We start from the raw sequence: 16,273 nt of genomic DNA, 5'->3' as shown, positions 1-16,273 counted from the left end.
CACAAGTTAGAGTATGCTGATGAATTGGAATTTTTATTTGAGGATACAATAACCACCTATCAAAATGCATGAACATTAGCGATGCGTGTACCAATTGAAGATACTTTCAAATCTGTAAATCTAACTCCGTTACAAGACAATGTTAAATTTGATGCTAAAGAAATCAATTGTGATGAATATGACAACCCTATGGTAAACACCAAATCAAGAGAAAAAATATGGTGCTAAAAGAAATGGGAAAAAAAGTAGCAAAGGATGAGGCAAAAATTGGGACTGTAGCAAGCTTGCAAAGAACATTGGAACGATTGTGTGAAGCAGTAGAAAGTCATAATGCATTGAAAGTGCTAAAATTTCAATGTTATCGCAAGCCACAAGACAATATAGTATTCCAGAGTGCGTTTGAGCAATGAAATCTCTACAAAATGAGGGGAGATTGAGTATAGATGAATTTAATTTTGCATTACAATTGATTAAAAAGGAGGAAAATAAACTCATTTTTATTTCTTTGTCAAATTTAAGTGATAAACTAAATTGGATTCAATATGCGCGTAATTTATCAAAAAACTGTGGTGGGAGTAGTTGATTAATTTAGGATTTGAGTTGTTTATTTTAGATTGATGTTAAACTTTAAACCATTTTCTCTTTGTATTTGTGTTACTTGTTATGTATAATTGAATTAGTGTTTGAAAGAATTTACCATTATCCATATTATATTTATTTTAATTGCTATTTGTACTATTTGATTTTGAAATAATATTTATTTTTTTAATTGATATATTTGGATTTCTACTTATGTATTTTGATATTGTCAAACAAATGTCTTTTAATAAAGTCAAAACATCAGTACAAGTTATAAAAAGAAAAAAATGTGCAAGGTTTTATCAAAACATGTATGAAGGAGCTACTACTACAATTGTATATCACATGAAATATTTAATAAAATAAGGAAACAGATTCAATTATTCTTATGGGTGGAATTAGGTATGTGAAACGTTACAAACTCCGGTGAAAGTTATAGAATATTTAAGATGGAATCATATGATACATTGCAACTTACAGATACATTAATGAATAAGAGATGATTACATTCATCTAAAGACATGATAACATTGGAGACGGTCGCTATGTTTCTTTAGACTTGTGCACACAATGAAACAAATTATAATGTCAAAATAAATTTGAAAAATCGAGAGAAATTGTAAGTAGGAAGTTCGGTGAAGTGTTGATAGTTTATGTTTATTAGCCAATATAATTGTCAAGGCTCTAGATTTTCAATTTGTATAAGTTCCATCCAAAATTAAAAATGATAGCAGATATTGGTCTTATTTTCAAGGGTGCATTGGTGTTATCGATGGTCACATGTTCTTGCTATTCCTTCTGTAAATGATTGAATTTGTTTTATTAGTTGAAAGGGTTATCCAACACATAATGTCATTTTAGTATGTAATTTTGACATGTTATTCACTGTTGTGGTTGTTGGTTGACCTGGCACTAAACATGTTACCCGTATCCTTTCAACTATGCTTGAAAAAATGAAAAGTGTATTCCCTCACCCTCAGGATGGTACAACTTATAATTTTTATGATATAAAGTTTGCCATTCTATATATTTATCTCTTGAATTTTTTTTAATGAACTAACACTGAAACTTTTAACTTTTTTCTTAAATAAATATTATATAATGGATGCTGGTTATCATAATATGAAAAGGTATCTAGCACCTTAAAAAGGTGAAAGATATCACATTCCTAATTTTAGAGGGTGTAGTAAACCCGAAAGTGTAAAAGAAACATTCAACCATGCACATTCTTCATTAAGAAGTGTCATTGAACAAACAATTAGAATTTGGCAGAATAGGTGGCATATATTTATGCAATATGAAGCCTTTTTTGTTAATAAAACATGAAAAGATTATTGTTGTAACAACGCACTTTAAAACTATATTAGACAGTGCGATGTCATAGATGAGGAGTTTGACAATATGATTGTAATCTTAATTATATTCCTGAGAGTTAAGAAAAAAGAAGTAATGATGAAGAAATGGATTCATAAACTTATAGAAGAGCATTGGATGATAGTTACATGGGTAGCGTTCATAATCAAATAACTACTGCATTGATGGTAAATAGAAATAGTTGATTTATGTGTTACTTATAAATTATTTGTGAAACTTTTTTTTTATGATTTATTATTAATTATAAACTTTATGTTATATAAAAATGCTTTTTATAATTTCAAATTTTTTTTAAATAAGCAAAAAAATAAAGTTCACTTTTTTTCATTTTGAACAAAGAAATTCGTGATTAATAGAAAGTTATTATTAAATACCCTTTATGGTAATTTTAACCAAAATTAGAGTGCTTATAAGTTGTTTTGCCAAACAGCTTATATATATAAAATAGAGCTTATAACAAGTAAATTTACTAAACAATTTTAGCTTAATTTTAAAAATTATTATTTTTTGTAAGAGTTTCATAATAGCTTAATTTTAAAAGTTTTTATTTTTTGTAAGAGCTTCATAATAGCTTTTAAACTAAAAAAAATCAAGCCAAACAAGCTCTTAATCGACTAATCATTTGTGTTATTCAATTAATGTAAAAAAATCTAGACGTCAAAATTTGCAACTACTAGTTTTGCTTCATAAGTGTTTAAGTATTTCAAAAGGTCATTTTTTTCATAAAAGCAACATCAATTACATCTATTTAGATCAAAAGAAAATTCTTCAACAATTACAATTTGAAAAGTCAAATTGATTGATTTAATAGATATTAGTCAAGAAATGTGTCTCTTGCTGAAAATTGTTATAAATATCTAAGATGCTAATCATTCCAACACACAAAAAAAAAAAAAACCTAGATAACTATCCTCTCTTTGATATAGATCAAGTTTATACATCTTTTATTGTAGAAAATCTTTTATAAGAAAGATAATTTTGCCTCTTATCAAGAATTGTTCTGTGGTTTTGATTTCGCTAAAGCAAAGTGCAGTTAAACACGACTTCATTATATTCTAAAGTTATTCAACGTAACTTGTTGTGCGAATAATTGGTGTGCACAAAATAAGCCTAAAGGAAAGTGGTATATCCTGCATACCTTGAAGCCATTTCTTTCATATTCTGACTTTCCATACACTTATCCAAGAACAAATCTTTATACTTTATTTCTAGTTTTATGAAAATGATGGCAAGTCAAAGTTCTTTAAGAGAGATTGCTACAGATTTCTAAAAATTAAAACACTTTTGTGGATGCAACTTTTTACGATGGCAAAGGAAGATGCACACTCTCCTTGCCACATTAAAGATTTTCTATGCTCTAACTCCTCCAAGGGTAGAAGAGAAACATGATCAAATTGTCAATGGAACTTGTGAAAGGCAAAAGTGCGACAATGATGATTACTTTTCCAGAGGATGCATCTTGAATGGTATGTGCTAATAACTATTGCTAAAGAGTTATGTGATAAATTGGAAGTAAAGTATATGAAAGAGGATGCAATTAGGAAAGCGTTTCTTGTGACAAGGTGGAACATGTATAAGATGATTGTTAACAAATTTATCATGCAACTCAAATGGAAAACATCTTTAATAAATTCATGCAATATAAATTAGATATGGATGAGCCTATTATTGTGTCATAAATTAGTAGACCTGTCAATATGGGTTGGCCCGACCTAGTCCACTATGGGTTGAAAAAATATGGACTGGGTTGGGCCAGCCCATTTTTTAAATGGATTGTTAAAATCCCAACCCAACCCACCCATTGCCAGCCCATGGGTTGGGCGAGGTCAACCCATGGGTTGGGTTAGGCCAACTCACTTTTTTTTTTCAAAAAAAAATTATTTTTACAAATTTACCTAACAAACTCCCTATCAATAAAATTGTTTCATAATTTAATCCATAAATTTAATAATAAAAACATGTTAAAACAAAAAAATTACACCAAACATAAATAATAAAATAAATTGTACTAAATGTAAATAAAGTTTCAATCATTAATATAAACTACAATCCCATCAATATAAGTACATAACCAAATAAATAGAAACTTTAAGACTCATTTATCTCCTCTTCAATCCTCATCTTCAAGCAAAACATTTGAATCTTGTTTAGATAGCAATAATGTCTCAAGGTTTGAATTATTATCATCTAACATTCATTATTATAAAAGAAAAAGAAATAGTGAGTTTCAATCTTAACTAAAATTATTAATTTGACAAGAAAAAATTAAAGACATTAAAATATATAAAATAAATAATACCATTGGTAGCTAAAGAAAAGCCATGCAACCAATTTTTCATGCAAACAAGTATTTGAACATTTTCATGGCCGAGGGAACTTTTAAACTTGGTGCGAACATGGCCACTAATACTAAAAGCAGACTCTGATGCTACCGTAGTGATTGAAATGCTCAATACATCCTGTGCATAATAGAAAGATTAGGAAAGCATGTAGTAATGTCCTTCTAATAACTAAGCACATCCAAGTCTTCAAACACTTCATAATCAAGCTTTGTCTCATCTAAATAAATATATAACTCAGACTTTCTAGCAATATAAATTGTTCATTTTGAAACATTTTGAACTTCTACAATTTTCATATACATAGACAAAAAAAAAGTAATTATCAAAACATAAGTAAAGTAACATAAATTCTCATGCAATAAAATGTTAGAAAGATATAAAACTTGCATTAAAGATCTTTGATCCTTTAGGTTTAGTTCCCTTTCCAGTTTGCGTAGGTAAATTACTCATTGAGTGAGAAGAAATACTTGATGATGCACAAGTGTTGCTTGCGTATTCTTCAAAGAGCTTGTACAACTTTATCTTCACATTTTCTAACTTTCCATGACAAGTAGAAGTGTCAATCTTAGAATAACAAAATTTTAAGAAATCAAGCTTCAACATTAGGTCAAGAATAAAAAAAAAAAAACCTTAGGTCAAGAATAAAAAAAAAAAAACCTTGGGTCAAGAATAGCTCCAAATGCAAGCACTACACTATAATCCTTTCAATACTTATCAAATTTTATTTTCATTCTTTGAGACATATCTTTGATAACCTCATCTTCACTATGCAAATTCTCATTTAAAATGGATTCAATTTTCCAAACTTGCATGAAATACAAGTTGGAAGTTGGATAAGATGAACTGGATATCAAGTTTGTGGTCTCATAAAAGGGCTCTAAGAATTTACAAATTATCATTGCTCTTCCTTATTCCTCATCAGATAGATTATATTTATAAGTTCTATTAACAAATTGGAGACTAGCAAAAGCTTTTTGATATTTGATTGCACTTTCAAGCATCAAATATGTTGAATTCCATCTTGACACATCTAAACGTAACCCAACACCTACATCAATGCCAACTTGTTGAACACATTCTTGAAACTTTTTCATCCTCCCATCCAATGCCTTTACATATTTCACACACTCTCTAATTTTAAATAATGCTTCATTGACTGCTTTCAAGCTTTCTTGAATAATAAGATTTAATATATGAGCACAACAACGAACATGAAAAAATTCACCATCACAAATCAAGCTATTTTGTAAATGAAGGTGACCTTTCAAGACAGCTTGCATGTTATCATTAGCAGAAGCATTATCTAAAGGAAGAGAGAAAACTTTTTTATCAATTCCCCATCCTTTCAAACAATCAAACACAGTGGCAGCTAATTCAACTCCAATGTGTAGAGAAGGCATACGACAAAAATTAAGTAACTTGATACATAACTTCCAATTTTCATTGACAAAGTAAGCAGTTAAACAAATATAATCCTTAGAAGTAAATGTTGTCCATACATAAGAAGTTAAACAAATTCTATTAGGTACCTTGACCATAGCTTGTTTAAGTTTCTCTCTCTCTCTCAAATGAATCCTCCGAACATCAGATACAGTAGTGTTTCTAGAATGCATCACCACATTTGGATTTACATACTTAGCCCAAACTTTAATCTTATCATATTTAACAAAAGCATAAGGCAAGTCATGCTTAATTATAGCTTCAGCAAACATGTCATGTGAAATCTTAAGATCAAATTTTCTAGCCCTTACTTTCCTCTCATGATCCATAAGCATTTGATGTGGATTAAAATATGAAATAAATTTACAAGTTTTAATGTGACAATGCAAATGTCAAGTGTCATAATTAGAGCCACCGGGTTTATGACCAACCTTATACTCCGTTTTACAACTGTTACAAGTTGCCATTTCTACTCCATCTTGCTTTTTACCTATTTTAGTGAAAAAACTCCAACCATTCGAAGTTTTTTTTTTTGCTCTTTTACTCAATTGTTCAGATTCAAATATATGGGATTGGGAGGGAATTGCACCCTCATTCAAAATTTTCACATCATCATCCAAATTTACACAATTTTCAACTAATTGATCCATCATCATTACCTTTAAATAACATAAACATGAATAATAAATATTAAAAATTTACATCAACGAACAACAATATTTATTTATATATGATTAAATAAAATTTAAATAAAATAAACAAGGAGAGAAAAAAAGTAGTAATTAAAAGTGGATCCAAATATTTATGGGTTGAGAAGCCTAAATCAAAACAAAGCATCTCCCCCTCTCTAAATTTATGGGTTGGGACAAGTTGTGAAAGAAATAAAAAAGATTACAAAAACCCTACAATTCAAGTGGGAATTAAATGTGGAAACAAAAGGAGCAACAAATAATGACAAATATTTCATGTACTAAAACATGTGAAATAATCTTACTAAAAAATATTTCATGTACTAAAAAAGATGATAGGTGCTTGTTTAAGGAAGAGGGTATACTTACTAAAACAAATGCTGGGAGGGAGGATTGACATTTACAATATTTTTACTACGTGGCCTTGTGTTAAATGTAAATAGCTAGAGATGATTTTAGTAGTGATTTGTACATATAATTACAGGTAAATTAAGGCTTTTTTTTTCCTATTTTCCATGGAAAAAGAAATAGTAGAAAAAAATTATTCAACAAAAATTACATTTGTTATTTAGATACAGGTTAGTTTGCTTTTCCAGTTAAATTTCTTTCCCTTTGCTCGAATGCAACACGATGTTGCCTTGATTCCTATATTTAATTTAAATATAATTATTAATTTATCTTTAAAAAAAAACATGTGAAATAATGATACTATACAATAAATTCCAATAGGTAATTAGAATTTCTTTTGAAAGGCAGCTAATTAGAACAATTAATCATCACTTTCCTAGATCTATATCAACAAACTTCCTCAGAACAATCCCAAACCAATCATCAATTACCTAGAAAAAAAAAGAAGAAAAGTAAAAGTAGCAATAGTCAACAGATAAAGCATATCTAAAGGAGAAAATAAAAAAAATACTGAATCATAAACAGAGAGAGAGAGAGAGAGAGAGAGAGAGAGAGAGAGAGAGAGAANATAAACAGAGAGAGAGAGAGAGAGAGAGGAAGAGAGAGAGAGAGAGAGAAACATGCATCAAAATATAACGTTTTTGGCAAAGAAATCAAAGAGAGGAACAGATCATTTAAGATCTGAAAGTATTGACCTAAAAAATGCAACAGATAGATAAATAAAAAGAAAGAAACAAAAAGAAGGAAAAAAGAGAGAGAAGAGAAGTGAGATGCAGACATGCAGTCATGAAGAATTGAAGATGGTAGCAAACTAGTAGAGTAACAATAGAGTGAAAGAAGAAAAAGGGAAAAATGGGGCGATAGAGTGAGTTGGGTCAGTTGGCAAAGCAAAAAAAAGAAAGGGAGCTAGACCAGTTAGTGGACTTGGCCATTTAAAAGATTTTTTTTTCTTTTGGCTTGTTGGGTTGGCCCATCCTAGCTCGAGATGGCCCAATATTTAGATGGGTTGGCCCATCTAGACTCGATTTTAATATGGGCTTGAAAAATTGAAGCCCAACCCATCCCATTTTCAATAAAAAATAAATTGACCTAATAGGCCAGGGCCATTTGGACAAGTCTATAAATTAGTGATAAACTCCAATCAATATAAAAAACCTTCAAGAGAACTTTGAAATATAAAAAGGATGATAAATCTCTTGAAGAGCTCATGTGTCCTCTTCGAATGATTATTTTTTCAGAGGGTACATCTTGAATGACATGTGTTAATAACTATTTCTAAAGAGTTATGAGATAAATTGGAAGTAAGGTATATGAAAAAGGATGCAATTAACAAATTGTTTCTTGTGACAAGGTAGAACATGTATAACATGATTGTTAACAAATTTGTCATGCAACGCAAATTGAAAACATCCTTAATAAATTCAAGCAATATAAAATGGATATAGATGAGTCTATTATTGTGTCCTAAATTAGTGATAAACTCTAATCAATATAAAAAGACTTCAAGAGAACTTTGAAATATAAAAAGGAAGATAAATCTCTTGAAGAGCTTATGAGTCTTCTTCGAATTAAAGAAAAATATTGTAAAGAATATGATAAAAAAAAATGAGGCTTTTATGCTAAAAGTTCATGTAATGGAGGAAGCAAACTCCAACAAAATACAATGAGGAAATAACTTTTTGCCAATTAATGCCCATAAATTTAGGAAGAAAAATGGTGCATGTTTCATTATGGAAAATAAAAACACTTCAAGAAAGATAATTACTTCTTCAAGAAGAAGAAAGGTGCACCAACAATAACAAAGGGTAACATTGTTATGGTAATTATTGAGATCAATGTCATGGAAGACAATAAAGCATGATAGATTGATTCAGGTGCTACAGTACATGTTTCCACAACAAAACTTTCTTTAGAACATTCCAACAGGAAGAGAAAGGAAATGTGCAATAAATAGAGAATTCCTTTACAATTAAAGTCAATGGCAAAGGTACCATAGATTGGGAATTTACTTATGAAAAAACTCTTACTCTTACTCTTACTAATGTAATTATGTTTCATAAATTAGGAAGGATATTGTACTTGCTAGTTTGCTTAATAAGGTTGCCTTCAAGTTATTTGAGCTAGGCAAGTTTATTCTATCTAAGAACGGAATATTTGTAGGAAAGCTTTATATCAATGAGGGCATGTTCAAATTCAATGTTACCTTTGATAGTATAAGATGATTGATTTTGCTCATATAATTCATTCATTTTATTTATGATATTATCGTTTAGGGCATGTTTATTACTATAGAATGCTTGCAATGTCTAAATTAGAATTATGTCCTACTCTTGATAAAAAAAGGAAAAAGTTATAAAATTTGCATGCTTACTAAGATTTATCTCTTAAAGTTAAAAGATATTCTAAAATGCTTAAATTGGTGCATAGGGTTGTATGTGATTTACATAGCATACCTTCAATAGGGGAAAAGAAATACTACGTGACATTCATTGATGATTATTCAAGAATTTGGTATGTTTATTTGATGCATTGAAAAGATCTAATCTTTAGGTAAGTTTAACATGCATAAAACATAAAATTGAATTATATTCTAATACTAAAATCAAATGTTTAAGAAGTAATAGAATAGATGAATATTATACTCGAAATTATTTTGAATCCATTGGAATTGTTCATGAAACAACAACGCCATATTTTCCCCAACCAAATGGTGTGGCTGAACCTAAAAATAGATTATTAATCGAAATGGTTAATGCCATGTTGTCTAATGCTAGCTTAGGACAAGGATTTTGAGGTGAAGCAATGTTGAAAGCATGTCATTTTCGAAATATATATCATCACAAAAGGAACAAAGTTACTTTATATGAGTTATGAAAAAAAAGAAAAAGAAAAGAAAACCCAACTTAAGTGCTCAAAAGGTTTGGGGTTGTAGAGCAATTGTATAAGTTCCAGAATCTAAAAGAAATAAATTGAGAAAAATAGGAATGGAGTGCATATTCATTGGCTATGAACAAAATAGCAAGGCATATAAATTCTTAGTTATTGAACTTATTGATTTAATTGCAATTAATAGGGTCATCAAATAAAGATATACCATCTTTAAAAAAATAAATTTAAACTAATTCTTCAATCCAACGAAACTATTCAAGGAAGTTCATATAAAATAGAAACGAATTTTGCAAAAATTGAAGAGAATAAAGACCTTGTACTAAAAGAAGTAAAAGGTTAAAAAAGCAAAAACATATGGTTCAAGTTTCTTTATCTTTCTTATTGAAAGAACAAAGGAGGTTGCATATAAACTTATAGAATACTGCTTCAATATGGAATCTAATCATACTATCTTTGATGAGGTAATGAAATCTCAAGATTTTGCATTTTGGAAAGAAGCTATAAGATATGAAATGGACTCAATCATGAGTATAAATTTTGCATTCTAGTAGGCTTGTCTCCAAGTTCCGAGTGGATATTCCAAAGGAAAATGAAAGTTGATAGAAATATAAACAAGTTCAAGGCTAGACTCGTTGTCAAGGGATTTACATGAATACATTGGAATCAATTATTTTGATAAATATACACTAGTAGTAAGAATTGATGCAATTATTAAAATGCTTATAGCATTAGCTTCAATATATAAATTAGTAATTCACTAAATGTATGTGAAAATCGTATTTTTAAATAGTTAATTAGATGAAAAGGTGCACATGAACAACCTGAAGTGTTTGTGATTCCAGGGCAAAAAAATGAATGTGTAAATTAATCAAGTCCCTCATATGGACTTAAGCTAGCTCCTTCGCAATGGCATAAAAAAATTGATGTAGTTCTAGCAAATGGTTACAAGATTAATAAATCTGATAAATTTGTCTATAGTAAGTTCAACAATAGAAAAATAAGTCATTATTAGCTTATATATAAATAACATGTTAATTTCTTGTACCAATCTAGAACAAGTTGAAAATACCAAAAGGTTCTTGTCTAGCAACTTCACTATGAAAAATATGAATGTTGTGGATGTGATTTTGGAAATAAAAATATAATGGGTCAATGATAAATTAACTCTTTTTAATATCAGTATAATGAAAAGATCCTAAAAAGAATTAACTTTATAAACAATTAATACTTTAACAAACCAACGTTAGATCTGATCATCCACTTGTAACTAATTGTCATGCATGTAAAGTTTCAAATTAATATAATATTTATGTCAAATCGATTAATAATATTTTTTTTTAATATGTACCTATATATTTAATGGTTAAAATTTTATTGTTATCAAATAAATATTTAAAAAATTTCAATTAATTTAAATTTTGACATGTATAATTTATGTGAGTAAAGCATGAAATCTGAAAATTAGATCAACAAAATAATAATCATATGAAAAAACCTTCTCATATATATATATATATTAGGTACACGTAATATAATTTGATGTATAATGATAATCATAAAAGAATTGTTTTTGTTTTTAAGTTAATTTGATAAAAAAATCAAATAAGAAAAACAAATTAGGACCCAAAAAATGTAACATTGGGAAGTCGAAGGAAACCCACCTGAGATACGGATACTAAGATTGGGCTTTGGACTTCATTTAGGTTTGTTTTTGGGCTAGGCCTAAAGAAAAATGACTCTCAATTCAAAAAAAATCGGCGTGTTTGGCAACAGCAAGTTTTGAGTTTCCAGGATTAGGGTTTTGCATTTTTAGGGTTGCCTTATAAGCTCGCCATTGCCTCATTTGCTGCCTTACTTGGCCGACGACAGCACCTGAGCCAGTGTTGAAGAGACAAGGCGCCTCCGCGCAACAACCATGGTTCACGTCTCCTTTTACCGCAACTGTGAGCTCTCTCTCTCTTTCTCTCGTTAAAAAATCTTTCTTTGAACTTTGATCTGCCTCAGATGTTTTGTATAGATCTTATATTATCTTTTGTCTTGTCTGTGTTTCAATTTTTTGGCCTAATAGCTTGTTGGCTTTTGTTGTTTGCGGGGAAAAGAATTTGGTTTTATTTTATTTGTGATTTCAGTTTAGATTTGCTTAGTAAATGGAGAGCTGATTAGGGGAGGGTAAAGGGGTTTCTTGGGTAGCTGATAAGCCAGACGGTAAAAGTAAAAAAAAAATGGAAATATGGGTATTAGTATATTTATTTTATTTTATTGATCATGAAAAACAAAAGGTGTTGCCTTTGTCCTAACAAAATCGACTCATTGAGTGTTCAGAGCTGAAGTGTGTACGTGCGTTTGGTAAATGGTTTGTTGGTTTATGATTTTTTCCCTCATTGTATGTAAAATCATGAATGATAACAGATGGGAAGACATTTAAGAAGCCTCGTCGTCCTTATGAAAAGGAGCGATTGGATGCTGAGCTGAGGCTAGTGGGAGAGTACGGGCTGCGATGCAAGAGGGAACTCTGGAGAGTTCAGTATGCTCTAAGCCGCATTCGAAATGCTGCAAGAGACCTTCTGACCCTTGATGAGAAGAACCCACGTCGGATCTTTGAGGGTGAGGCTCTTCTTCGCAGGATGAACCGATATGGGCTTTTGGATGAGAGCCAGAACAAGCTTGATTATGTCTTGGCCTTGACTGTGGAGAACTTCCTTGAGCGGCGCCTTCAAACTCTTGTGTTCAAGGCTGGAATGGCTAAGTCTATCCACCATGCCCGAGTGCTTATCAGGCAGAGGCATGTTAGGTGAGCTTATATAGTGTTTTGATGCAAGTGGAACATGATTGCTATTGATTTCAACTGTTGACCATTATGTTTCTGATGTATTCTTTTTTCTGGATAATTAGCTTTATAAGTTGCTTTTGCTCGATCCTGTATGACTACTAACTGGTTAAACTGTAAAATAAAGAAGATTTGGTAGTAAAATATGGGTTAGTATATCTTTTGATATAGGAAGTACACAAGACAAATTGCTCACTTTTTCTTTTGAAGGGGGGACAATTTTTTGCCTCTATTACTTGAATATTGGATAATATTGGGGCAATCTCCTGTGTTTTATTGCTTCTAGTTCTGCATACTGCAATAAGATTGTAGCTCTATTGTATCAACTTATTTTTAATGATCAAGGTGTGGACATTAGAAAGCTTTAGCTCTATTTTCTTGATGGATTACTCAATCCTATTAAACTTTTGTATGTACGAACACATATATTTTTGTTTTTATTTGATGTGTTATCTAGTTGGTTTATCCAATTTTGTTAAATTCTTTTCAGTTGTGATTCTATTGCAGTATAATTATCATTTGTCCATCAATAATTCAATAGTCTGCTCAAATTTTTTCTGGCTGTACAGGGTTGGCAGGCAGGTAGTCAACATTCCTTCTTTTATGGTGAGGGTTGATTCACAAAAGCACATTGATTTCTCTCTCACTAGTCCATTTGGTGGTGGGCGTCCTGGAAGAGTAAAGAGAAGGAATCAGAGGGCAGCTGCCAAGAAGGCTGCTGGTGGAGATGGAGATGAAGAAGATGAAGAATGAGTAATGGGGTTTGATCTTTTTGCGGATAGTTATAGTAGGACTATCTCATCAAAGCTAGTTTTACATGACTTGAAAAGTGATGTCTTGGTGTTTATTTGGATGAAATTTTGATTGCTATATTTTGGACATCGTGTTTTACTGAATTTTGTTTTAGCTTCCAAGATAATGTTTTTCCGTTTTTTTCTTACTTGCATACAGATTATCCTTCCCTAGCTTGAAGAATATGAATATGGTGTTAAATTGTAGTTTCTCTCCAAGTGGGGCAAATATTAGTTTTAGAGCTAGGGAATTTTCCAAGATGAAAATGTTATTTATCAGCCAATTGAGATTTCCCCAAACTGAGTATGATGCAGTAGCAGGGAGGCATATGATGTTGTACGTTGAGTTGTGAATTGATGATGACTCTGTTTACCTAGCTTATCGATTTTGGGATTGAAGTAGCCAAAGTATACAGTTGCAATTCTGTATCACAAAATGTCAAAAAATAAAAATTCCCATGGCTGGCTGGCTGGTTTGGAATTTGTCTCTGCACACAGCTTTTGTTGACCTGCAGCTGCCCGCTGGACTAAAACTCCGCGTAAATACCAAATGGAAAACTCTGGTCAAATCATATTTGCCCACATCATCATTTCCTTCAATCAACAGATCCATTGCCATTCAACCCCCAAGACACGCAGCTGCCTTTATGTCCCGACCCTATCATCCGAACAAAGCAAGACCGAAGAAACTCACCATGGATCCCGTTAACTTCTTCAGAGGCTATGACAAAGTAAGCCACCTCGAAAACCAAAACCCATCCCAAAAACCTGTCTCGACCGCCATAGCCATCTTTGCCATCCTCATCTTCACCTTGGTCGTCGGCTTAACACTTGCCGCGGTGATGCTGGAACCCATCAAAGAACCAGCTGACACAGCCTCACCCTCACTTTCTTCTAACTCGGATGAGTCTATCAGGACGATCTGCAACGTGACTCGGTTCCCTGAGTCCTGTTTCACCACTCTATCTTCTCTCAGCGCCTCTACCAAACCTGACCCAGAAAGCATCCTTCAGCTCTCTCTCCAAGTGGCCATCAATCATCTCTCAAACCTCTCTTCATCACTCAAATCCCTCAATGATCTCCACTCTCAGCCTGCTTTAAAGGACTGCGTGACCCTGTTTGATGATGCACTGAGTCGACTCAATGACTCAGTGTCGGCAATGCAGGTGGGTTCCGGGAAGGAGCTAGTTTTGACTAAGGAGAAGATTAGCGATATCCAAACTTGGATTAGTGCTGCAATGTCTGATCAGGAAACGTGTAATGACGGGTTGCAAGAGATGGGATCGACGGTTGCTGATAAAGTCAAATCTCAAGTTCGAAGCTCTAAAGAGTCTATTAGTAATAGCTTGGCTATTGTTTCTAATATGCACAACCTCCTACAGAAGTTTGGTCTCACCATGCACTGAGTTTTTGGGTTAATCTTTTTTTTTTTGCCTTATTATGTTGGGTTGGGTTGTTTTGCTATAAGTTTATTTGTCATAATATGTGGGGTTATTGTTTTGCATTTGTAAGGTGATGCAAATATAATTGTGCAAATTTTACTGCTATAAAGATTTTTGCTATCCAAAATTGTGTTTTGAAATTTATTTTAAATTGTTGCTCATCTAATGAATTTTAGTGGGTCTTAGAACTTTGATGCTGTTTCCTTTGAGTTTCCTATAACATCACACTGCTAATCATAGAGATGCTCTTCTGTCTCAAATTTGCTAATGATATTGCCATAAGCATGTTGGGATGTCCCACTGATGATAGAAACTGGAATTGCTTAGGAAATTTCCTGATTGATTGACAAAAATTCTTTCTTTGGCTTGCTCCTCACATTGTTTTGACTACACTTGTGATTTATGTCTTGATAGTTGATAGTTCTGAAGATGCCCAGAATGTCTTGAGGGGTAGTACTCTAGCCCTGCCTGTCTGGTCTTCTCTTGGTGACTGTCTAGTGCCATTATTCTTTGGACTAATGACTCTTTTTGCTTGGCTTGAATCAGATTGTAGTTGCACTACTGTCTCATCTTCTTGGAATCTGATTTGAATTTCTTGCTGGTACTACCTTTGGAAAGCAGGAAACATGAGCCTTTTTGAAGGAAAACTGCTTCATGCTATAAGCATTCTTAAGTCCTGTCTTAATATTGCTGGAAATCTAGAAAAAGGATGGTCTTCCTACAAATTTGCTAAATGAAATCAGATGGCTCTTCTTCAAGTAGTCCGGAGCTTGCAGGTTCTGGAGGAATAATCAGAGATGCTTTTGGGGAGATGATAACGGGTTATCACATGAGGCTTGGGATTAGCACGTAGTCTACCAGCTGGGTTATGACTATGGGGTTAAGCAATGGGCTTTCCATGGCCGAAGGTCTTTGCATCACTTTACTGAAAGTGGAAGTGGATGGGACGTTAATTGCAGTCATAGAATTGCTTTAAAATCCTAAAGTGTAATCCTATATCCCTTTTAGGGAATTATCACTTCCAAAAAGAAGATATTAATGTGGACACTAGCCCCTTTTAAATTATAATTGGTTATTGTAGATGCTTCAATTTTCAATTACAGAGCACATAGCCACTTCTTTATAGAAGAAATGAGATCTTCGAGCCAGAACAGAAAACCAGTTAATTTCACGAAGTTCCCTTTTAAGGCAAAATTGGTTAACATAAATCAATTCTAAACTATTGTTAATGTCAAGCGAGTATTGTGTGAAGGTGGCGGAATTAGGGTCTTGTTCAGGTCGGTTGCTTCCATTCCTATTAGATAATGCTGACGTCTATCAGGCAGACATATCTAGTTGATCTATGACTACGGCAATTATAAATCTTGGTCTGAGCATTGATTTTGGGGCCCAACTGGCCAAATCCAATAGATTTTTCATAAATATACAAAAAAAAGAGGGGTTAATTTGATCAAAAAGTTCAAGGCAGCAGCAGCAACTATTTGAGCGAAAA

At 32.0% G+C, this 16,273-nt stretch overlaps 2 protein-coding genes across 2 annotated transcripts; both read left to right on the top strand.

Annotated features, from left to right (window-relative positions):
- LOC18604650 (40S ribosomal protein S9-2) lies at nt 11,462-13,525 on the top strand. Its single transcript, XM_007037233.2, has 3 exons — nt 11,462-11,664; nt 12,131-12,512; nt 13,118-13,525. Exons 1-3 carry the CDS (start codon nt 11,637-11,639, stop codon nt 13,299-13,301), a joined length of 594 nt encoding a protein of 197 aa, XP_007037295.1. The 5' UTR covers nt 11,462-11,636; the 3' UTR covers nt 13,302-13,525.
- LOC18604649 (pectinesterase 3) lies at nt 13,623-14,972 on the top strand. The gene has a single exon (XM_007037232.2). It carries the CDS (start codon nt 13,798-13,800, stop codon nt 14,743-14,745), a length of 948 nt encoding a protein of 315 aa, XP_007037294.2. The 5' UTR covers nt 13,623-13,797; the 3' UTR covers nt 14,746-14,972.

Source organism: Theobroma cacao, chromosome 3 (genome assembly GCF_000208745.1).
Source record: "Theobroma cacao cultivar B97-61/B2 chromosome 3, Criollo_cocoa_genome_V2, whole genome shotgun sequence".
Taxonomy (NCBI): Eukaryota; Viridiplantae; Streptophyta; class Magnoliopsida; order Malvales; family Malvaceae; genus Theobroma; species Theobroma cacao.
The sequence above is the reverse complement of the archived record's forward strand: the minus strand, read 5'-3'. Positions and strand labels throughout refer to the sequence as shown.

Excerpts from the sequence above, each read along its gene's own strand:
- LOC18604650 (XM_007037233.2), top strand. The coding sequence starts at position 11,637 with ATGGTTCACGTCTCCTTTTACCGCAACT. Across the intron at positions 11,665-12,130 it reads CGTCTCCTTTTACCGCAACT|ATGGGAAGACATTTAAGAAG; the intron begins GTGAGCTCTCTC and ends GAATGATAACAG. Across the intron at positions 12,513-13,117 it reads ATCAGGCAGAGGCATGTTAG|GGTTGGCAGGCAGGTAGTCA; the intron begins GTGAGCTTATAT and ends CTGGCTGTACAG.
- LOC18604649 (XM_007037232.2), top strand. The coding sequence starts at position 13,798 with ATGGCTGGCTGGCTGGTTTGGAATTTGTCTCTGCACACAGCTTTTGTT.